At 44.6% G+C, this 25,530-nt stretch overlaps 1 protein-coding gene across 2 annotated transcripts; it reads right to left on the bottom strand.

The window, feature by feature from the left end:
- Positions 1 to 607: 607 nt before the first annotated feature.
- On the bottom strand, positions 608 to 25,454 carry POLR3C (RNA polymerase III subunit C). Of its 2 annotated transcripts, XM_064401458.1 has the most exons (14): positions 25,278 to 25,454; positions 22,977 to 23,232; positions 18,695 to 18,874; positions 17,849 to 17,937; positions 15,354 to 15,458; positions 13,707 to 13,799; positions 10,691 to 10,771; positions 7,220 to 7,271; positions 6,083 to 6,143; positions 5,853 to 6,003; positions 4,581 to 4,682; positions 1,948 to 1,997; positions 1,706 to 1,855; positions 608 to 762 (listed from the first exon to the last, which is right to left on the bottom strand). In XM_064401458.1, exons 1-14 carry the CDS (start codon positions 25,422 to 25,424, stop codon positions 681 to 683), a joined length of 1,599 nt encoding a protein of 532 aa, XP_064257528.1. In that variant the 5' UTR covers positions 25,425 to 25,454; the 3' UTR covers positions 608 to 680. The 2 variants fall into 2 exon arrangements, with proteins under 2 accessions (XP_064257528.1, XP_064257527.1); XM_064401457.1 differs by lacking the exons at positions 22,977 to 23,232; positions 25,278 to 25,454 and adding an exon at positions 21,070 to 21,338.
- Positions 25,455 to 25,530: the final 76 nt, after the last annotated feature.

The following is a 25,530-nucleotide window of genomic DNA, read 5'->3' as shown; positions in this document are numbered from 1 at the left end:
CCCAGAGCTCCAGGCACAGTGAGCTGCAAAGGGGAACACAAAACTGCCACAACATGCCTTCCTCCACGGATTTTTCCTTGGAACCAGCCTCAGCCCAAGGCTGCTTTTACTGCCGTGGGTTAGGGTTAGGGTTAGGGTTACACCTAGGGCTAGGGTTTTGGAAACCACAAATCCCAGGGCTCCAGGCACACTGCAGCTGCTAAAGCCATCCCAAGGGGAACACAAAAGCACCACAACACGCCTTCCTTCACAGCTTTTCCCTTGGAACCAGCCTCAGCCCACAAGGGCCAGAGGCAAACTGACATCAGGGACCTGACACACAACTGCAGTTACAAGTGTTCCTTTATTCTCCTCAGTAGTACAAGCACTGTGGGTAGAGGCATCTGGTCCTTGTCCCCCTCCCTGTCCCCCTCCCTGTCCCCTGCTCCCTGTCCCCATCCCTGTCCCCCTCCCTGTCCCCATCCCTGTCCCCTGGTCCCTGTCCCCATCCCTGTCCCCTGCTCCCTGTCCCCATCCCTGTCCCCATCCCTGTCCCTCTCCCTGTCCCCATCCCTGTCCCCTGGTCCCTGTCCCCATCCCTGTCCCTCTCCCTGTCCCCCTCCCTGTCCCCTGTCCCCTGTCCCCATCCCTGTCCCTGTCCCTCCTGCTGTCCATGTCCCCATGTCCTTGCTCCTCTCCTCTCACGGCCTCCTCATGGTGCTCTCGATGAACGACTCCAGCACAAAGATGGTCTCATCCACCTGGTTCTCACTGGCGTCGATCCTGGGGGCACAGACATGTTGGGAGCTTTGTAACAAGCTGGCTCCGAGCTGAAGGTCACAGTGAGGTTAATTGGACCGAGATAGAGAACGAGGGGAGTTGCCATTCCAATTAAACTGTGTGTCCTTGGCCCATGGATGAAGTAATGCACAAAACCAGGAGGTAAAGCCAAACAGCTTGGGAAAAGTAGTGACAGCTGCACCAAAACAGCACGTGGATAGCTGGTAACTAATTAGCCAATGGTGAGCTGGGGTTTTGCACTATGCATGAGCTAATTAAAGGGTGTGTAATAATCGGCGATTCGGGAATAAAGACGAGACTTGTAGATCATCATCTGGTGAACGAGTCTTCCTTCTCTGTCACAGACAGTGACGGGCAGCCCCCCAGCAAGGTCCCCCAGCCTGTGCTCCCTTCCTGAATGGCTCCCTGTGCCCAAATTCCAGCTGGCATCACCTGCAAGTGCCCATCACCTGGGCAATCTCTGGATCCCAGAGCTGGGAAGGGCACAGGGATGGTGGGAACCAAATGGGAACCAAACTGACCAGACAGGAACCTGTGCCCCCTTCCCAAATGGTTCCCTGTGCCCAAATTCCAGCTGGGATCACTGGGAAGTGCCCATCACCTGGGCAGCTGCCACACCTGAGCAATCTTTGGGATCCCAGAGCTGGGAAGGGCACAGGGATGGTGGGAGCCAAATGGGAACCAAACTGACCAGACAGGAACCTGTGCCCCCTTCCCAAATGGTTCCCTGTGCCCAAATTCCAGCTGGCATCACCTGCAAGTGCCCATCACCTGGGCAATCTCTGGATCCCAGAGCTGGGAAGGGCAGAGGGATGGTGGGAACCAAATGGGAACCAAACCCTCCCAGAGAGGAACCTGTCCTGCCACAGACAGTGACGGGCAGCCCCCCACCGAGGTCCCCCAGCCCCATCCCACCCCCCCTCACTTGTTGACGTTGCGTTTCAGGTTCTCCAGCTGCTGCCTCTCGGGCCCCGTGATCATCTCCTCCACCTCGTGCAGCTGCGCCGCCTCGGCGCCCGTGGCCTGCATGGAGGCCAGGATGGCCTCCACACGCTGGGACTTCTCCAGGAGCCTCCTAGGAGGGAAGGTGGCCACGGGGAGGAGGAGGTGGTGGTGGTGGTGGCGGCGTGCCCGGCGTGCCAGGCCACCCCCGGGCACGGAGCTCACTTGTTCTCGCGCATCTCGTGCTGCCTCCGCTCCATCAGGTTGGCCACGCTCTGGGGAGGGAAGAGGTGGGGGAGCACTGTCACCACGATGTTTTTATAAAAAACCCTTTGCTGGGGTTTTTCTCCTGGTCTAGCTGAGAAACCTCAGGAAAGAAATGTGAGCAATAATTGTCTGGTGGCTGTGGGATGTGGTCTGGACACTGTTTACCATCAGGTGCATCTTTGCTTGGTCCATGGGAGTTGTTTCTATTTAACCAAAGATTGTTTGGGGACATGGTTTATTTTTATTATATAATAAAAAATAACCAATCAAAGATTGTCTGGGGACATGGTTTATTATTATATAATAAAAAATAACCAATCAAAGATTGTTTGGGGACATGGTTTATTATTATATAATAAAAAATAACCAATCAAAGATTGTCTGGGGACATGGTTTATTATTATTATATAATAAAAAATAACCAATCAAAGATTGTCTGGGGACATGGTTTATTATTATTATATAATAAAAAATAACCAATCAAAGATTGTTTGGGGACATGGTTTATTATTATTATATAATAAAAAATAACCAATCAAAGATTGTCTGGGGACATGGTTTATTATTATATAATAAAAAATAACCAATCAAAGATTGTTTGGGGGTATGGTTTATTATTATTATATAATAAAAAAATAACCAAAGTCCAGCTGTGTCAGACTCTCTGAGAGTCCCAAGCTTTTGTTATCACTTCCTTTTCCTTTTCTTTTCTCCTTTCCTTTCCTTTCTCCTTTCCTTTCCTTTCTCCTTTCCTTTCCTTTCTCCTTTCCTTTCCTTTTCCTTTCCTTTCCTTTCCTTTCCTTTCCTTTCCTTTCCTTTCCTTTCCTTTCCTTTCCTTTCCTTTCCTTTCCTTTCCTTTCCTTTCCTTTCCTTTCCTTTCCTTTCCTTTCCTTTCCTTTCCTTTCCTTTCCTCTCCTTTCCTCTCCTTTCCTCTCCTCCTTTTGCACCTAGGATATTTTATGAACAATCCTTTCTTAGGATTTTTCCTGTCCTGAGGAGCTGAGAGCCTCAGGAAAGAAATGCAAACAATAAAACCAATAACTCTCTGCTGCTGTGGAATGCAGCAGGGGCATTTCTCATTGGTTTATGCAGATTGGTTTTAATTAGTGACCAATCACTAATTGATTGGTCACTTATTTTTTATTTTATTCTTGTTTTGGCAGCCTTCTGATCTTCTCCTCTCTCTGTTCTTTCAGTATAGTTTTGATGTAATATTTTAATATAATATATAACATAATAAATCAGCCTTGTGATGAAAATGGAGCCTCGTGTGCTCACACAGGGGGAGTCTGCCAAGACAAGATCCTTTCTCTCTGTTCTTTTTGCTAGAGTTTTAGTATAGCATTATCATACAATATAATGTAATACAATATAATGTAATATGAAATGATATAATAATATAATATGATATGATATGATATGATAGAATATAATGTAAAGTAATGTAATATATATAATATAATTATATATTTATACATAATATAATATTTATATATAATATATATTCTATATATAATAGAATAGAATAGAATAGAATGTAATGTAATATAATGTATATAATGTAATATAATTATATATTTATACATAATATAATATCTATATATAATTATATATAGTCTATATATTATATAACTATATATAATATAATGTATATAATATAATATAATTATTTATATATACTATATAATATTTATATATAATTACATATATTTTCTATATATTATATAGTTATATATAATATAATTGTATATTTATATATACAATATAATATTTATATATAATTATAAATTTTTATATATTATATAGTTATATATAATATAACATAACATAATATAATACCCTGGGAATTCCTGCACAATTCCCTGCATTCCCTGGGAATTCCTGCAGGGGCTGCAATTCCTGCATTCCCTGGGAATTCCTGCACAATTCCCTGGGAATTCCTGCACAATTCCCTGCATTCCCTGGGAATTCCTGCACACGGGGCTGCAATTCCTGCATGCCCTGGGAATTCCTGCACAATTCCCTGCATTCCCTGGGAATTCCTGCACACCGGGCTGCAATTCCTGCATGCCCTGGGAATTCCTGCACAATTCCCTGCATTCCCTGGGAATTCCTGCACACCGGGCTGCAATTCCTGCATGCCCTGGGAATTCCTGCAGGGGCTGCAATTCCCTGCATTCCCTGGGAATTCCTGCACAATTCCTGCATTCCCTGGGAATTCCTGCACAATTCCTGCATTCCCTGGGAATCCCTGCACACGGGGCTGCAATTCCTGCATTCCCTGGGAATTCCTGCAGGGGCTGCAATTCCCTGCATGCCCTGGGAATTCCTGCACAATTCCTGCATGCCCTGGGAATTCCTGCACACGGGGCTGCAATTCCCTGCATTCCCTGGGAATTCCTGCACAATTCCCTGCATTCCCTGGGAATTCCTGCACAATCCCTGCATGCCCTGGGAATTCCTGCACAATCCCTGCATTCCCTGGGAATTCCTGCACAATTCCCTGCATTCCCTGGGAATTCCTGCACAATTCCCTGCATTCCCTGGGAATTCCTGAGCAGGATCTGTGATCCCTGGGGCCCGGGGCTCACCTTGTAGCACCTGTGCAGCAGCATCCGAGCAGCAGCCAGCGTGTTCACCGTGTACAGGTAAAAGGTGCGCGACGGAGCGTGGTCTGGAGTCTTGGGGATCTCCTGTGGGAGGGCACAGGGATGGTGGGAGCCCAATGGGAACCAAACTGACCAGAGAGAGCCCTTCCTGAATGGCTCCCTGTGCCCAAATTCCAGCTGGCATCACCTGGAAGTGCCCGTCACCTGGGCAGCTGCCACACCTGGGCAATCTGTGGGATCCCAGAGCTGGGAAGGGCAGAGGGATGGTGGGAGCCCAATGGGAACCAAACCCGACCAGAGAGAGCCTGTGCTCCCTTCCTGAATGGCTCCCTGTGCCCAAATTCCAGCTGGCATCACCTGGAAGTGCCCATCACCTGGGCAATCTGTGGCATCCCAGAGCTGGGAAGGGCACAGGGATGGTGGAAGCCAAAATGGAAGTATCCCATTCCCAAACGGTTCCCTGTGCCCAAATTCCAGCTGGCATCACCTGGAAGTGCCCATCACCTGGGCAATCTCTGGATCCCAGAGCTGGGAACCTGTGCTCCCTTCCCAAATGGTTCCCTGTGCCCAGATTCCAGCTGGCATCACCTGCAAGTGCCCATCACCTGGGCAATCTCTGGCATCCCAGAGCTGGGAATCACCTCCTGTGGAAGGGCACAGGGATGGTGGGAACAAAATGAACCTTCCCAAATGGTTCCCTGTGCCCAAATTCCAGCTGGCATCACCTGGAAGTGCCCGTCACCTGGGCAGCTGCCACACCTGGGCAATCTCTGGGATCCCAGAGCTGGGAAGGGCAGAGGGATGGTGGGAGCCAAATGGAAACCAAACCCTCCCAGACAGGAACCTGTGCCCCCTCCCTGAATGGCTCCCTGTGCCCAAATTCCAGCTGGCATCACCTGGAAGTGCCCGTCACCTGGGCAATCTCTGGCATCCCAGAGCTGGGAATCATCTCCTGTGGGAGGGCAGAGGGATGGTGGAAACCAAACACTCCCAGACAGGAACCTGTGCTCCCTTCCCAAACGGTTCCCTGTGCCCAGATTCCAGCTGGCATCACCGGGAAGTGCCCATCACCTGGGCAATCTCTGGCATTCCAGAGCTGGGAATCATCTCCTGTGGGAGGGCAGAGGGATGGTGGGAACCAAACCCTCCCAGAGAGGAACCTGTGCTCCCTTCCTGAATGGTTCCCTGTGCCCAAATTCCAGCTGGCATCCCCTGCCAGTGCCCGTCACCTGGGCAACCTGTGGCACCCCTCACCTGCAAGGTGACCAGGTTCTCCGAGAGCAGCCTGTAGAGCATGTCCTTGGCCTCCTTGGCTGGGATCATGGCAAAGTCCTCCACCTGCTTCTGCTCCAGGTGCTTCTTGCGCAGGAGCAGCCGGAAGATCCGGGCACAGCGGGAGCCAAACCTGGGCACCAGGGCTGGGGTCAGGGGGGGTGGCAAGGGGCTGGGCAGCCCAGGAGGAGGCTCCAGGAGCCCTTGGTCACCTCTCCTCCACGATGGACTCCAGCGTGGCCGTGGCCAGGGACACCAGGGCCTTGTGCAGGTCTGGGGGGGTTGAGGTCAAGGAGGAATCCGCAAAAATGCACCCAAGAATCGAGCGAGGTCGTGGCAAATCTGCCCAGAATTCCTACCCCAACATTCCACCCCAAATCATCCCAAAATCCTCCTAAGTCCCCACAAAATATCCCCCAAATCACCAAGAAATCCCCCTGAAAATCACCCAAAAAAACCCAAAATTACCCAAAAACACCCCAAAATGCGCCCAAAATCTGCCCAGAATCCCTACCCCAAAATTCCACCCCAAATCCCCTCAAAATCCTCCTAATTCCCCACAGAATATCCCCCAAATTCACCCCCAAATCACCAAGAAATCCCCCTGAAAATCACCCAAAAAACCCCAAAATCTGCCCGAAATCCCTACCCCAAAATTCCACCCCAAATCATCCCAAAATCCCCTCAAAATCCTCCTAATTCCCCACAAAATATCCCCCAAATTCACTCCCAAAATCCCCCAAATCACCAATAAATCCCCCTGAAAATCACCCAAAAAACCCCAAAATTACCCAAAAACCGCCAAAATGCGCCCAAAATCCCTACCCCAAAATTCCAGCCCAAATCCCCTCAAAATCCTCCTAATTCCCCACAACATATCCCCCAAATTCACCCCCAAATCACCAAGAAATCCCCCTGAAAATGACCCAAAAAACCCCAAAATTACCCAAAAACCCCCAAAATGTGCCCAAAATCCCTACCCCAAAATTCCAGCCCAAATCCCCTCAAAATCCTCCTAATTCCCCACAAAATATCCCCCAAATTCACCCCCAAATCACCAAGAAATCCCCCTGAAAATCACCCAAAAAACCCTCAAATTTACCCAAAAAAACCCAAAATGCGCCCAAAATCCCTACCCCAAAATTCCACCCCAAATCATCCCAAAATCCCCTGAAAATCCTCCTAATTCCCCACAACATATCCCCCAAATTCACTCCCAAAATCCCCCAAATCACCAATAAATCCCCCTGAAAATCACCCAAAAAAACCCCAAAATTACCCAAAAAAACCCACAATTACCCAAAAAACCCCAAAATTGCCCAAAATCCCCCAAATCCCCCAAAGGATACTGACAGTGTAGGTGCCCCCTCCACTGTCCCCCGACTTCCCCACAAACTCCAACTGCAAGGAGAAAATAGAGATTTTTACTTCAGGTTTGGAGTGGGAGGAGCAGGAAGATTTCAAGGAAAAAATATCTTTAACTTATAATGACAAGTTTTAACTTTTTAACTTAAAATTGTAACTTATAACTTAATATATTATAATTTAAATAACTCAAGTATTCTTAAATTACTTCAGCAGCTGTTAAATACCTTCACTGTCAGTAAAATAGAATACTGGATATTATTTAATACCTGATAAATAATTTCAATATCTTTTCAATATATTTATTGATTTAAAAATCTTCAGCACCTATTAAATACCTTTAATGTCAGTAAAATAAATACAGAATATCATTTAATACCTGATAAATAATTTCAATATCTGTTCAATATCTTTATTGATTTAAAAACCTTCAGCACCTGTTAAATACCTTCACTGTCAGTAAAATAGAATACTGGATATTATTTAATACCTGATGAATAACTTCAATATCTTTGATATCTGTTCAGGAACTTTAAATGTCAGTAAAATAAATACAGAATATTATTTAATACCTGATAATTTCAATATCTCTGATATCTGTTCAGGAACTTTAAATATCAGTAAAATAAATACAGAATATTATTTAATAACTGATAATTTCAATATCTTTGATATCTGTTCAGTAACTTTCAATGTCAGTAAAATAAATACAGAATATTATTGAATACCTAATAAATAATTTCAATATCTTTGATATTTGTTCAGTAACTTTAAATGTCAGTAAAATAAATACAAAATATCATTTAATACCTGATAATTTCAATATCTTTGGTATCTGTTCAATAACTTTCAATGTCAGTAAAATAAATACAGAATATTATTTAATACCGATAAATAATTTCAGTAACTTTGATATCTGTTAAATACCTTCAATGTCAGTAAAATAAATACAGAATATTATTGAATACCTGATAAATAATTTCAGTATTTTTGATAACTGTTCAATAACTTTAAATTTCAGTAGAATAGAATACAGAATATTATTGAATACCTGATAAATAATTTCAATATCTCTGATATCTGTTCAGTAACTTTAAATGTCAGTAAAATAAATACAGAATATTATTTAATACCTGATAATTTCAATATCTTTGATATCTGTTCAGTAACTTTAAGTGTCAGTAAAATAAATACAGAATATTATTTAATACCTGATAAATAATTTCAATATCTTTGATATCTGTTCAGTAACTTTCAATGTCAGTAAAATAAATACAGAATATTATTTAATAACTGATAATTTCAATATCTTTGGTATCTGTTCAGTAACTTTAAATGTCAGTAAAATAAATACAGAATATTATTGAATACCTGATAAATAATTTCAGTATCTCTGATATCTGTTCAGTAACTTTAAGTATCAGTAAAATAAATACAGAATATCATTTAATACCTGATAAATAATTTCAATATCTGTTCAATATCTTTATGGATTTAAAAACCCTCAGCACCTGTTAAATATCTTCACTGTCAGTAAAATAAATACAGAATATTATTTAATACCTGATAAATAATTTCAATATCTTTGGTATCTGTTCAGTAACTTCAAATGTCAGTAAAATAAATACAGAATATTATTGAATACCTGATAAATAATTTCAGTATCTTTGATATCTGTTAAATACCTTCAATGTCAATAAAATAAATACAGAATATTATTTAATACCTGATAATTTCAATATCTTTGATATCTGTTCAATAACTTTAAATGTCAGTAAAATAAATACAGAATATTATTTAATACATGATAAATAATTTCAATATCTTTTCAATATATTTATTGATTTAAAAACCTTCAGCACCTGTTAAATACCTTCAATGTCAGTAAAATAGATACAGAATATTATTTAATACCTGATAAATAATTTCAGTATCTTTGGTATCTGATCAGTAACTTTAAATGTCAGTAAAATAAATACAGAATATTCTTTAATACCTGATAAATAATTTCAATATCTCTGATATCTGTTCAGTAACTTTAAATGTCAGTAAAATAAATACAGAATATTCTTTAATACCTGATAATTTCAATATCTCTGATATCTGTTCAGTAACTTTAAATATCAGTAAAACAAATACAGAATATTATTTAATACCTGATAAATAATTTCAGTATTTTTGATAACTGTTCAATAACTTTAAATTTCAGTAGAATAGAATACATAATATTATTTAATACCTGATGAATAATTTCAATATCTTTTCAATATCTTTATTGATTTAAAAACCTTCAGCACCTGTTAAATACCTTCAATGTCAGTAAAACAAATACAGAATATCATTTAATACCTGATAAATAATTTCAATATCTTTGATATCTGTTAAATACCTTCAATGTCAATAAAATAAATACAGAATATCATTTAATACCTGATAATTTCAATATCTTTGATATGTGTTAAATACCTTCAATGTCAGTAAAATAAATACAGAATATTATTGAATACCTGATAAATAATTTCAATATCTTTGATATCTTTTCAGTAACTTTCAATGTCAGTAAAATAAATACAGAATATTATTTAATACCTGATAAATAATTTCAGTATTTTTGATGACTGTTCAATAACTTTAAATTTCAGTAGAATAGAATACAGAATATTATTTAATACCTGATGAATAATTTCAATATCTTTGATATCTGTTCAGGAACTTTAAATGTCAGTAAAATAAATACAGAATATTATTTAATACCTGATGAATAATTTCAATATCTGTTCAATATATTTATTTATTTAAAAACCTTCAGCACCTATTAAATACCTTTAATATCAGTAAAACAAATACAGAATATCATTTAATACCTGATAAATAATTTCAGTATCTTTGATATCTGTTAAATACCTTCAATGTCAGTAAAATAAATACAGAATATTATTTAATACCTGATAAATAATTTCAATATCTCTGATATCTGTTCAGGAACTTTAAATATCAGTAAAATAAATACAGAATATTATTTAATACCTGATAATTTCAATATCTTTGATATCTGTTCAGTAACTTTCAATGTCAGTAAAATAAATACAGAATATTATTGAATACCTGATGAATAATTTCAATATCTTTGATATCTGTTCAGTAACTTTAAATGTCAGTAAAATAAATACAGAATATTATTTAATACCTGATGAATAATTTCAATATCTGTTCAATATATTTATTAATTTAAAAACCTTCAGCACCTATTAAATACCTTTAATATCAGTAAAATAAATACAGAATATTATTGAATACCTGATAAATAATTTCAATACCTCTGATATCTGTCCAATAACTTTAAAATCCTTCAAGTACCTGTTAGAAACCTTCCCCAAACCCTCAGTGAAAATGTTTTAGCCCCGGAGGGAGGAGCGAGGGAGGACAAAGAAGGAGGAGAGGCAGGAGAAGCTCACCGGGTCATCGGCCAGCAGCGCCAGGTACTGGTCCAGCACCTGCTTCCCGATGTTGTACCCGGCTGGAAGAGACCTGAAAATCTAACAAAAATCAAAATGAAACCAGGGAATGTCAAGGGATTGCAGCCAGGGTGTTTTATGAGCAATCCTTTCTCAGGATTTCCCGTCCTGAGGAGCTGAGAGCCTCGGGAAGGAAATGTGACCAACAAAACCAATAACTGTGTGCTGGGAGTGCAGCAGGGGCATCTTCCCCTGGCCATGGGGATTGTTGTAATTGGTGACCAGTCCCAGCCTGTGCCGGGGCTGGGAGCAGGCACAGCATTTTGTTGTGCATTCCATTCCATTCCATTCCATTCCATTCCATTCCATTCCATTCCATTCCATCCCATTCCATTCCATTCCATTCCATTCCATTCCATTCCATTCCATCCCACTCCATTCCATTCCATTCCATTCCACTCCATTCCAATCCATTCCACTCCATTCCACTCCATTCCATTCCATCCCATTCCATTCCACTCCATTCCATTCCATTCCATTCCATTCCAATCCATTCCACTCCATTCCATTCCATTCCATTCCATCCCATTCCATTCCACTCCATTCCATTCCATTCCATTCCAATCCATTCCACTCCATTCCATTCCATTCCATTCCACTCCATTCCATTCCACTCCATTCCACTCCATTCCATTCCATTCCATTCCATCCCACTCCATTCCATTCCATTCCATTCCACTCCATTCCAATCCATTCCACTCCATTCCACTCCATTCCATTCCATCCCATTCCATTCCACTCCATTCCATTCCATTCCATTCCATTCCAATCCATTCCACTCCATTCCATTCCATTCCATTCCATCCCATTCCATTCCACTCCATTCCATTCCATTCCATTCCAATCCATTCCACTCCATTCCATTCCATTCCATTCCATTCCATTCCATCCCACTCCATTCCATTCCATTCCATTCCACTCCATTCCAATCCATTCCACTCCATTCCACTCCATTCCATTCCATCCCATTCCATTCCACTCCATTCCATTCCATTCCATTCCATTCCAATCCATTCCACTCCATTCCATTCCATTCCATTCCATCCCATTCCATTCCACTCCATTCCATTCCATTCCATTCCAATCCATTCCACTCCATTCCATTCCATTCCATTCCACTCCATTCCATTCCACTCCATTCCATCCCATTCCACTCCATTCCATCCCATTCCATTCCATCCCATCCCATTCCATCCCATTCCACTCCACTCCATCCCATCCCATTCCATTCCATCCCATTCCATTCCACTCCATTCCATCCCATTCCACTCCATTCCACTCCATTCCATTTTCTATTCCATTCTATTCTATTTTCTATTCTATTCCACTCTATTCTATTCTGTTTTATTCTATTTTCTATTCTATTCTATCCTATTTTCTATTCTATTCAATTTTCTATTCTATTCTATTTCTATTCTACTCCATTCCATTCTATTCCATTTTCTATTCTATTCCATTTTCTATTCTCTATTCCATTCTATTCTATTCCATTTTCTATTCCATTCTATCCTATTTTCTATTCTATTTTCTATTCTATTCTATTCCATTCTATTCTATTCTCTATTCTATTCTATTAATTTTCTATTCTGTTCTATTCTATTTCTATTCTATTTTCTATTCTATTCCATTTTCTGTTCTATTCTATTTTCTACTCTATCCTATTTTCTATTCTATTCTATTCCATTTTCTATTCTATTCTATTATATTCTATTATCTATTCTATTCTAATCTATTCTATTCTATTAATTTTCTATTCTATTCTATTCTATTCTATTCTATTCTATTCTATTCTATTCTATTCTATTCTATTCTATTCTATTCTATTCTATTCTCTATTCTATTCTAATCTATTCTATTTTCTATTCCATTCTATTCTATTCCATTCCATTCCATTTTCTATTCTATTTTCTATTCTCTATTCCATTCTATTCTATTCCATTTTCTATTCCATTCTATTCTATTTTCTATTCCATTCTATTTTCTATTCCATCCCATTCCATTCCATTCTTGTCCTTTGCAGCCTTCTGCTCATCCTCTCTGTTCATTTAGCACAGTTTTAATGCAGTATTTTAATATATAACCCAATTAATCATCCTTCTGATCAAAAATTTTAATATATAACCTAATCAATCATCCTTCTGATTAAAAATTTTAATATATAACCTAATCAATCATCCTTCTGATCAAAAATTTTAATATATAACCTAATCAATCATCCTTCTGATAAAAAAATTTAATATATAACCTAATCAATCATCCTTCTGATCAAAAATTTTAATATATAACCTAATCAATCATCCTTCTGATCAAAAATTTTAATATATAACCTAATTAATCATCCTTCTGATAAAAAAATTTAATATATAACCTAAATAATCATCCTTCTGAGCAAAAATTTTAATATATAACCTAATCAATCATCCTTCTGAGCAAAAATTTTAATATATAACCTAATCAATCATCCTTCTGATCAAAAAATTTAATATATAACCTAATCAATCATCCTTCTGAGCAAAAATTTTAATATATAACCTAATCAATCATCCTTCTGAGCAAAAAATTTAATATATAACCTAATCAATCATCCTTCTGAGCAAAAAATTTAATATATAACCTAATCAATCATCCTTCTGATCAAAAAATTTAATATATAACCTAATTAATCATCCTTCTGAGCAAAAATTTTAATATATAACCTAATCAATCATCCTTCTGATCAAAAAATTTAATATATAACCTAATTAATCATCCTTCTGAGCAAAAATTTTAATATATAACCTAATCAATCATCCTTCTGAGCAAAAAATTTAATATATAACCTAATTAATCATCCTTCTGAGCAAAAATTTTAATATATAATTAATCATCCTTCTGAGCAAATGGAGCCAAGCCCCGTGTGCCCACACCTGGAGCATTCTCAGAGGCAGACAGGATCGCAGGGGCTGGCAGGACCCACCTCGTTGGAGGAGAGGGGCTGCGTGTGGGGGGCCCCCGAGGCCGTGGTCACCTCGCTCATGCGCAGCATCGTCCGCACCACCTCGCTGCTGGTCTGCAGGGGGGAAACTGGGACTGGGGGGGCTGGGACTGGGGGGGGAACTGGGACTGGGGGGAAACTGGGATTGGGGGGGCTGGGACTGGGGGGGGAACTGGGATTGGGGGGGCTGGGACTGGGGGGGGGAAACTGGGATTGGGGGGAACTGGGATTGGGGGGGAACTGGGATTGGGGGGGGGAACTGGGACTGGGGGGGGACTGGGACTGGGGGGGGAAACTGGGATTGGGGGGGAACTGGGATTGGGGGGGAACTGGGATTGGGGGGGGGAACTGGGACTGGGGGGGGAACTGGGACTGGGGGGGGGAACTGGGACTGGGGGGGGGAACTGGGACTGGGGGGGGCTGGGGTGGGAAACTGGGACTGGGGGGGACTGGGACTGGGGGGGGAACTGGGACTGGGGGGGGAACTGGGACTGGGGGGGAACTGGGACTGGGGGGGAACTGGGACTGGGGGGGAACTGGGGTGGGAAACTGGGACTGGGGGGGGAACTGGGACTGGGGGGTAACTGGGACTGGGGGGGAACTGGGACTGGGGGGGGAACTGGGATGGGGGGGGAACTGGGACTGGGGGGGGAAACTGGGATTGGGGGGAACTGGGACTGGGGGGGAACTGGGACTGGGGGGGGAACTGGGACTGGGGGGGAACTGGGACTGGGGGGGAACTGGGACTGGGGGGGGGGAACTGGGACTGGGGGGGAACTGGAGAGAGAAACTGGGATTGGGGTGGGAAAGATGGAGTTGGAGTGGGGAAAGGAGTGGGAAAAGCAGGAATTGGAGTGGGAAAAGGAGAGAGAAAAGCAGGAATTGGAGTGGGAAAAGCAGGAATTGGAGTGGGAAAAACAGGAATTGGAGTGGGAAAAGGAGAGAGAAAAGCAGGAATTGGAGTGGGAAAAGCAGGAATTGGAGCTGGAATTGGAGTGGGAAAAGCTGGAATTGGAGTGGGAAAAGCAGGATTTAGAGTGGGAAAAGCAGGATTTAGAGTGGGAAAAGCAGGATTTAGAGTGGGAAAAGCAGGATTTAGAGTGGGAAAAGCAGGATTTAGAGTGGGAAAAGCAGGATTTAGAGTGGGAAAAGCAGGATTTAGAGTGGGAAAAGCAGGATTTAGAGTGGGAAAAGCAGGATTTAGAGTGGGAAAAGCAGGATTTAGAGTGGGAAAAGCAGGATTTAGAGTGGGAAAAGCAGGATTTAGAGTGGGAAAAGCAGGATTTAGAGTGGGAAAAGCAGGATTTAGAGTGGGAAAAGCAGGATTTAGAGTGGGAAAAGCAGGATTTAGAGTGGGAAAAGCAGGATTTAGAGTGGGAAAAGCAGGATTTAGAGTGGGAAAAGCAGGATTTAGAGTGGGAAAAGCAGGATTTAGAGTGGGAAAAGCAGGATTTGGAGTGGGAAGAGCTGGCACTGGAGTGGGAAAAGCAGGAATTGGAGTGGGAAAAGCTGGAATTGGAAAAGCTCAGTTCCAGACTGGGAAAAGCAGGAATTGGAGTGGGAAAAGCAGGATTTAGGGTGGGAAAAGCAGGAATTGGAGTGGGAGAGCTGCAGAGTGGAGGCACAGACCTGGTCCATGCGGCTGGCCACGGCGCTGACCAGGGCCTGGTCACGGAAGTGCTGGTGGAAACGCTCCAGGTTCACCTGCCAGTAAATGCCATCATCTGGGGGAGCCTGGGGGGAAAAGGGACAAAAAGTGGGGGAAATGGGCAGGAAAAGTGGGAAAGGGGCAGGAAAAGTGGGAAAGGGGCAGGAAAAGTGAGGGAAATGGGCAGGGAAAGAGAGGGAAATGGGCAGGGAAAGTGAGGGAAATGGGCAAGAAAATGGGGCAGGAAAAGAGACGGAAATGGGGCAGGGAAAGTGAGGGAAATGGAACAGGAAAAGTGAGGGAAATGGGGCAGGAGAAGTGATGGAAATGGGGCAGGAAAAGAGAGGGAAATGGAACAGGAAAAGAGAGGGAAATGGAACAGGAAAAGTGAGGGAAATGGAACAGGAAAAGTGAGGGAAATGGAACAGGAAAAGTGAGGGAAATGGAACAGGAAAAGAGAGGGAAATGGGGCAGGAAAAGTGATGGAAATGGGCAGGAAAAGAGAGGGAAATGGAACAGGAAAAGAGAGGGAAATGGGGCAGGAAAAGTGATGGAAATGGGGCAGGGAAAGAGAAGGAAATGGGGCAGGAAAAGAGAGGGAAATGGGGCAGGAAAAGAGAGGGAAATGGGCAGGAAAAATGGGAAATGGGCAGGGAAAGTGAGGGAAATGGGGCAGGAAAAGAGAGGGAAATGGGCAGGAAAAGAGAGGGAAATGGGCAGGAAAATGGGGCAGGAAAAGTGGGAAAGGGGCAGGGAAAGAGAGGGAAATGGGGCAGGAAAAGAGAGGGAAATGGGCAGGAAAAGAGAGGGAAATGGGCAGGAAAATGGGGCAGGAAAAGTGGGAAAGGGGCAGGGAAAGAGAGGGAAATGGGGCAGGAAAAGAGAGGGAAATGGGGCAGGGAAAGTGGGAAAGGGGCAGGGAAAGAGAGGGAAATGGGGCAGGGAAAGAGAGGGAAATGGGGCAGGGAAAGAGAGGGAAATGGGGCAGGAAAAGTGATGGAAATGGGGCAGGGAAAGTGATGGAAATGGGCAGGAAAAGTGGGAAAGGGGCAAGGAAAGAGAGGGAAATGGGGCAGGAAAAGTGAGGGAAATGGGCAGGGAAAGTGGGAAAGGGGCAGGAAAAGGGAGGGAAATGGGCAGGAAAAGTGGGAAAGGGGCGGGAAAAGAGAGGGAAATGGGCAGGAAAAGTCGGAAAGGGGCAGGAAAAGAGAGGGAAATGGGGCAGGAAAAGTGATGGAAATGGGCAGGAAAAGTGAGGGAAATGGAACAGGAAAAGAGAGGGAAATGGGCAGGAAAAGTGGGAAAGGGGCAGGGAAAGAGAGGGAAATGGGCAGGAAAAGTGGGAAAGGGGCAGGGAAAGTGGGAAAGGGGCAGGAAAAGAGAGGGAAATGGGGCAGGAAAAGAGAGGGAAATGGGGCAGGAAAAGAGAGGGAAATGGGGCAGGAAAAGAGAGGGAAATGGGGCAGGGAAAGTGGGAAAGGGGCAGGGAAAGAGAGGGAAATAGGGCAGGAAAAGAGAGGGAAATGGGCAGGAAAAGTGGGAAAGGGGCATGGAAAGTGAGGGAAATGGGCAGGAAAAGTGGGAAAGGGGCAGGAGAAGTGGGAAAGGGGCAGGAAAAGTGAGGGAAATGGGGCAGGGAAAGAGAGGGAAATGGGGCAGGGAAAGAGAGGGAAATGGGGCAGGAAAAGAGAGGGAAATGGGCAGGAAAAGAGAGGGAAATGGGGCAGGAAAAGTGGGAAATGGGCAGGGAAAGTGAGGGAAATGGGGAAGAAAAGGGGGCAGGAAAAGAGAGGGAAATGGGGCAGGAAAAGAGAGGGAAATAGGACAGGAAAAGAGAGGGAAATGGGACAGGAAAAGAGAGGGAAATAGGCAGGAAAAGTGGGAAATGGGGCAGGAAAAGTGAGGGAAATGGGCAGGAAAAGTGGGAAATGGGCAGGGAAAGTGAGGGAAATGGGGCAGGAAAAGAGAGGGAAATGGGGAAGGAAAAGTGAGGGAAATGGGGCAGGAAAAGTGGGAAATGGGGCAGGAAAATGGGGCAGGAAAAGAGAGGGAAATGGGGAAGGAAAAGAGAGGGAAATGGGGCAGGAAAAGAGAGGGAAATGGGGCAGGAAAAGAGAGGGAAATGGGGCAGGAAGCTAAGGAAGAGCAGACACAAAAGTGAGGCATGGGAGCCAAGAAAATTAGTAAAAAGAGCCTCGGAAAATGAGGGAAAAGCCAAAAAAATGAGGAAAAAGAGTGAGGAAAATGAGGAAAGAGAGATACAAGAAATGAGGTTAAAGAGCTACAGAAAATGAGGGAAAAGAGCCAGGAAAAATGAGAAAAAAAGAGCCATGAAAAATGAGGAAAAATAGGCACCAAACTGAGGGATGGGAGCCAGGAAAATGAGGAAAACACCACCAAAAATGCCCCCGTGGTTTCCCCAGGAGATGTTTGGGTGCCACCCTTGCCAGGAGGGCACCACCAGCCCTGGCAGTACCTCGGAGCTTCCTCCCTCCTGCTTCTGCCTTTTGGCTTTGTGCTCTCCCTCCTCTTCCTCGTCGCACGAGTGTCGCCTCTTCCCTTTCCCTGTAACCCCCAAAATTACATGCAAATTATATGCAAATTATAGGTAAATCACAATGTAGACTATATGTAAATTATATGCAAAATAGATGTAAATGTATGTGAATTTAATGTAAACTATATGTAAAATACATGTAAGTTATATGTAAACTGTATGTAAAGTATGCATACATTATATGTAGACTATATGTTAATTATATGTAAATCATATCGAAGCCATATGTAAATTATATATAAGCCATATGTAAAGTATATGTCCATTATATGTAAAATATATGTACACTATATGCAAATTATATGTAAACCTCATGCAAAGCATATGTACATTATATGCAAATTATATGTAGATTATATGCAAACAATATGTAAAGTATGTGTACATTATATGTAAGTTACATGTAAATTATATGTAAGCCAGACGTAATATATGTGTACATTATATGTAAATTATATGTAAATAAATCATATGTTACGTATACATAATTTTAAATAATTTCAAAAAATTAAATTGCAATTTTAAATAATTTTACATTAACTTTTAAACATTTTATTTTAATTGAATTATACTTATTACATTAAATTATGCTTTTTAAATAACTTAAGAATCATTTTTAAAAATTATAATTTTAAAATAATTTTTTAAATTTAAAATGTAATTTACACGTAACACAAATCAACAACTCCTACTTAACCCTACCAGCCCAAATCCCCCAAAAATCCCAATTCCCCAGCCCAGAATCCCAAGAGTTCGGGGTCTCACCCGCGAGGCTGATGCGTGGCACCACGTACATGTCCTTGTCAGCGATGGCCAGGGCCGGGGCCGGGGGCACCTTGGCGTTCTGGGGCACCTCGGGGGCCGCGGGGCACCTCTGGATGAAGTGCGTGTCTGCCAGGCGCACGAAGGTGTTGGACACCTCCGCGTAATCCATGGTCTTCCCGTCTAGGAGGGAGGAGAGACACCACGGGTGGCATCTGAGGTGGTCCTGAGGTTCTGGAGAACGTGGTCGTGCTGTCCTCACTGCCACCTGCACCCACAGAGCCATTCCCACACACAAATCACACCCAAGAGCAGATCCTGGATGTTCCTGAGGTTCTGGAGAACATGGTCGTGCTGTCCTCACTGCCACCTGCACCCCACAGAGCCATTCCCACACACAAATCACATCCAAGAGCAGGTCCTGGATGTTCCTGAGGTTCTGGAGAACATGGTCGTGCTGTCCTCACTGCCACCTGCACCCCACAGAGCCATTCCCACACACAAATCAATCCCTGGTTTTTCAGAAGCTTCCAACCCTCCATGAGCACGTCCAAGAGCAGATCCTGGATGTTCCTGAGGTTCTGGAGAAGATGGCCGTGCTGTCCTCACTGCCACCAGCACCCCACAGAGCCATTCCCACACACAAATCACACCCAAGAGCAGATCCTGGATGTTCCTGAGGTTCTGGAGAACATGGTCGTGCTGTCCTCACTGCCACCTGCACCCCACAGAGCCATTCCCACACACAAATCAATCCCTGGGTTTTCAGAAGCTTCCAACCCTCCATCAGCACGTCCAAGAGCAGATCCTGGATGTTCCTGAGGTTCTGGAGAACATGGTCGTGCTGTCCTCACTGCCACCAGCACCCCACAGAGCCATTCCCACACACAAATCAGTCCCTGGTTTTTCAGAAGCTTCCAACCCTCCATGCTCTCCATGAGCAGGTCCAAGAGCAGATCCTGGATGTTCCTGAGGTTCTGGAGAACATGGCCGTGCTGTCCTCACTGCCACCAGCACCCCACAGAGCCATTCCCACACACAAATCACACCCAAGAGCAGATCCTGGATGTTCCTGAGGTTCTGGAGAACATGGTCGTGCTGTCCTCACTGCCACCTGCACCCCACAGAGCCATTCCCACACACCAATCAGTCCCTGGTTTTTCAGAAGCTTCCAACCCTCCATGAGCACGTCCAAGAGCAGATCCTGGATGTTCCTGAGGTTCTGGAGAACATGGTCGTGCTGTCCTCACTGCCACCAGCACCCCACAGAGCCATTCCCACACACAAATCACATCCAAGAGCAGGTCCTGGATGTTCCTGAGGTTCTGGAGAACATGGTCGTGCTGTCCTCACTGCCACCAGCACCCCACAGAGCCATTCCCACACACAAATCACATCCAAGAGCAGATCCTGGATGTTCCTGAGGTTCTGGAGAACATGGCCGTGCTGTCCTCACTGCCACCAGCACCCCACAGAGCCTGTGGGACCCAAATCAATCCCTGGTTTTCCAGAAGCTTCCAATCCTCCATGAGCACGTCCAAGAGCAGATCCTGGATGTTCCTGAGGTTCTGGAGAAGGTGGCCATGCTGTCCTCACTGCCACCTGCACCCCACAGAGCCTGTGGGATCACATTCCCACACACAAATCAATCCCTGGGTTTTCAGAGGCTTCCAACCCTCCATGAGCAGGTCCAAGAGTAGGTCCTGGATGTTCTTGAGGCTCAGGAGAACGTGGCCATGCTGTCCTCACTGCCACCTGCACCCCGCAGAGTCTTTGGGATCACATTCCCACACACAAATCAATCCCTGGTTTTTCAGAAGCTTCCAACCCTCCATGCTCTCCATGAGCAGGTCCAAGAGCAGATCCTGGATGTTCCTGAGGCTCAGGAGAACACAGTGACACCATGGCCACCGCTACCGCCTGGCTGTGGACACCCTACAGTGCCTCTGGTCCCGTTCACATGCTAATCCTGCTCCCAAATCCCATTTTTTGGGGAGGAAGGAGCTTCCTTCCCACCTTCCGTGGTCTTGGTGAGGCAGTCAGCCACCCTGGCCACTGCACAGCTCATGGGAAGTTGCCCATGGAGCAGAAGTTCCTTCACCAGCAGCTCCCTGGGGTCACCATAAACCTCTCCTGGGTCCTCCAAAGAACACTCTATGGTACCTCTGATCCCATCCATCGTTCCCAAATCCCATTTTTTTGAGTGAGGACCTTCCTCCCCACCTTCCATGGTGTCGGTGAGGCGATCAGCTCATGAGAAGTTGCCCGTGGACCACAACAGCTCCTCTGGATCCTTCAAGGAACATCCTACACCATCTCTGATCCCATCCATCGTTCCCAAATCCCACTTTTTTGAGGGACAACCATTGTTTTCCCACCTTCCATGGTGTCGGTGAGGCGGTCAGCCACCCTGGCCACGGCGCAGCTCATGGGCAGGCAGCCGTGCAGCAGCAGCTCCTCCACCAGCAGCTCCCTGGGGTCACCATAAAGCTCTCTTGGATCCCTCAAAGAACATCCTATGGTACCTCTGATCCCATCTATCAGTCCCAAATCCCATTTTTTTGAGTGAGGACCTTCCTTCCCAGCTTCCATGGTGTCGGTGAGGCGATCAGCTCATGAGAAGTTGCCCGTGGACCACAACAGCTCCTCTGGATCCCTCAAAGAACACCCTACACCATCTCTGATCCCATCCATCGTTCCCAAATCCCACTTTTTTGAGGGACAACCTTCCTTCCCACCTTCCATGGTGTCGGTGAGGCGGTCAGCCACCCTGGCCACGGCGGAGCTCATGGGCAGGCAGCCGTGCAGCAGCAGCTCCTCCACCAGCAGCTCCCTGGGGTCACCATAAAGCTCTCTTGGATCCCTCAAAGAACATCCTATGGTACCTCTGATCCCATCCATCGTTCCCAAATCCCATTTTTTTGAGGGAAGACCTTCCTCCCCACCTTCCATGGTCTCGGTGAGGCGATCAGCTCATGGGAAGTTGCCCGTGGACCACAACAGCTCCTCTGGATCCCTCAAAGAACATCCTACAGTAATGCTGATCCCATCCATCATTCCCAAATTTTTCTGAGCTTCCTTCCCACCTTCCATGGTGTTGGTGAGGCGGTCAGCCACCCTGGCCACGGCGGAGCTCATGGGAAGTTGCCCATGGAGCGGAAGTTCCTCCACCAAGAGCTCTCCTACAGAACCCTCTATGGTACCTCTGATCCCATCCATCATTCCCAAATCCCATTTTTTTGAGTGAGGAGCTTCCTTCCCACCTTCCATGGGCTTGGTGAGGCGATCAGCTCATGAGAAGTTGCCCGTGGACCACAACAGCTCCTCTGGATCCCTCAAGGAACACCCTACACCATCTCTGATCCCATCCATCGTTCCCAAATCCCATTTTTTTGAGGGAGAACCTTTGTTTTCCCACCTTCCATGGTGTCGGTGAGGCGGTCAGCCACCCTGGCCACCACACAGCTCATGGGAAGTTGCCCATGGACCACAACAGCTCCTCTGGATCCCTCAAGGAACACCCTACACCATCTCTGATCCCATCCATCGTTCCCAAATCCCATTTTTTTGAGGGAGAACCTTTGTTTTCCCACCTTCCATGGTGTCGGTGAGGCGGTCAGCCACCCTGGCCATGGCACAGCTCATGGGCAGACACCCATGGAGCAGCAGCTCCTCCACCAGCAGCTCCCTGGGGTCACCATAAAGCTCTCTTGGATCCCTCAAAGAACATCCTATGGTACCTCTGATCCCATCCATCGTTCCCAAATCCCACTTTTTTGAGTGAGGACCTTCCTTCCCACCTTCCATGGTGTCGGTGAGGCGATCAGCTCATGAGAAGTTGCCCGTGGACCACAACGGCTCCTCTGGATCCCTCAAAGAACACCCAACAGTGCCTTTGATCCCATCATCCCATCCACCAACTGAGATCCCAAACTTTCGGGATCTGACCCCACCTTCCATGGTGTTGGTGAGGCGATCAGCCACCCTGGCCACGGCGGAGCTCATGGGAAGTTGCCCATGGAGCGGAAGTTCCTCCACCAAGAGCTCTCCTACAGAACCCTCTATGGTACCTCTGATCCCATCCACCATTCCCAAATCCCATTTTTTTGAGTGAGGAGCTTCCTTCCCACCTTCCATGGGCTTGGTGAGGCGATCAGCTCATGAGAAGTTGCCCATGGACCACAACAGCTCCTCTGGATCCCTCAAGGAACACCCTACACCATCTCTGATCCCATCCATCGTTCCCAAATCCCACTTTTTTGAGGGAGAACCTTTGTTTTCCCACCTTCCATGGTGTCGGTGAGGCGGTCAGCCACCCTGGCCACGGCGCAGCTCATGGGCAGGCAGCCGTGCAGCAGCAGCTCCTCCACCAGCAGCTCGCCCGGGTCCCCGTAGAGCGCCTTGGCCGTGTAGATGTAGCGCGGGTGGCGCAGCAGGCGCAGCACGCGCGGGCCCTGCGCCTCGTACTCCACGGGGCCGCGCGGCTGCGCCTGGAAACGCGCCAGGCCGTGCTGGATCAGGACACACAGCGCCTTCTTCACCTGTGGGACGCGGGAGAATAAAATAAATAAATAATGAAACAATAAAATAAATAAATAATTAATTAATCCAGGCCGTGCTGCAGCAGCACACACAGCGCCTTCTTCACCTGCCGGACACGGGAGAATAAAATAAATAAATAATGAAACAATAAAATAAATAAATAATTAAATTATAAATTAATCCAGGCCGTGCTGGATCAGCACACACAGAGCCTTCTTCACCTGCCGGACACGGGAGAATAAAATAAATAAATAATGAAACAATAAAATAAATAAATAATTAAATTATAAATTAATCCAGGCCGTGCTGGATCAGGACACACAGCGCCTTCTTCACCTGCCGGACACGGGAGAATAAAATAAATAAATAATGAAACAATAAAATAAATAAATAATTAATTAATCCAGGCCGTGCTGGATCAGGACACACAGCGCCTTCTTCACCTGCGGGACACGGGAGGGGGAGAAAAGTAAAAAAATAATAATAAAATAATGAAATAATAAAATAAAATTAAATAACAATAAAATAAATAATAAAACAATAAAATGAATAAATAATTAAATGATACATTAATCCAGGCCGGGCTGGATCAGCACACACAGGGCCTTCTTCACCTGCTGGACAGAGCAGGGGGGAAAAGTAAAAAAATAATAATAAAATAATGAAATTTAAAAAAAAAAAAAAAAGAAGAAATAATGAAATAATAAAATAATAAAATAACAAAATAAATAATAAAAAATAATTAAATTATTCAACAATAAATTAATCCAGGCTGTGCTGGATCAGCACACACAGCGCCTTCTTCACCTGCCGGGCACAGGAGAATAAAATAAATAATAAGACAATAAAATGAATAAATAATTAAATGATACATTAATCCAGGCCGTGCTGCAGCAGCACACACAGCGCCTTCTTCACCTGCTGGACAGAGGGAGGGATGAGGCTCGGCAAGGGGGGAAAAGTAAAATAATAAAATAAAGTGGGGACTTGTAGTGGGAGTAACGCTGTGAGTGTTCATGGGAATAATGGGAACAGACCCAGCCCTTTAATGGGAATGATGGGAATAATGGGAATTAATAACCCCAGCCCTGTGAATGGGAATAATGGGAATAATGGGAATTACCCCAGCCCTGTTAATGGGAATGATGGGAACAATGGGAATAATGGGAATAATGGGAATAATGGGAATAACCCCAGCCCTGTTAATGGGAATAATGGGAACAAACCCATGCCTTTTAATGGGAATAATGGGAATAACCCCAGCCCTGTTAATGGGAATTACCCCGACACTTTTAATGGGAATAATGGGAATTACCCTGTGCCTGTTAATGGGAATAACCCCATGTCTTTTAATGGGAATTACCCCACCCATTTTAATGGAAATTACCCCAGCCCTGTTAATGGGAATAATGGGAATGAATAACCCCAGCCCTCTTAATGGGAATTACCACATCCCTTTCCATGGGAATAATGGGAATAAACCCATGTCTTTTAATGGGAATTATGGGAATAACCCCATCCCTGTTAATGGGAATTATGGGAATTATGGGAATTACCCCAGCCCTTTTAATGGGAATTATGGGAATTAATAACCCTGTCCCTGTTAATGGGAATAATGGGAATAACCCCATCCCTGTGAATGGGAATTATGGGAATAACCCCAGCCCTTTTAATGGGAATAATGGGAATAAACCCATGTCTTTTAATGGGAATTATGGGAATTACCCCAGCCCTGTTAATGGGAATAATGGGAATTACCCCAGCCCTTTTAATGGGAATAATGGGAATTAAAAACCCTGTCCCTGTTAATGGGAATAATGGGAATTACCCAAGCCCTGTTAATGGGAATAATGGGAATAACCCCATCCCTGTGAATGGGAATTATGGGAATTATGGGAATAACCCCGTCCCTTTTAATGGGAACAAACCCCTATTAATTTCCAATTAACTCAAACCCCACCTTAACCTCCAACCATTTCCCCTTCATTTCAGCCACCACGAGCTCATTCCCACACCAAAACCCCCTCCTCCAGGTGCCCCGCACCTGGTCCGGGAGCAGCCCCGTGTCCCCCAGCAGCAGCCGCAGCGGCCGCGGCCCGGTCCGCAGCAGCGAGCTCCCCACTTTCTCCACGATGTCCCCGAAGTGCTCCTGCAGCAGGAGCGAGCAGAGCCGCAGCTCGGCCTGGGTCATGGCGGCGGGCCCGCAACGGCCGCGGAGGAGCGGGAGAACGAGCGGCTGGATGGAGAGCGAGAGGGGGAACAGCGGCTGATCCTGCTGCAGGGCTCCTGCACCCTGT

The sequence above is a fragment of the Passer domesticus genome, chromosome 32 (genome assembly GCF_036417665.1).
Source record: "Passer domesticus isolate bPasDom1 chromosome 32, bPasDom1.hap1, whole genome shotgun sequence".
NCBI lineage: Eukaryota > Metazoa > Chordata > Aves > Passeriformes > Passeridae > Passer > Passer domesticus.
This window is presented reverse-complemented; position numbering and strand designations above follow the sequence as displayed.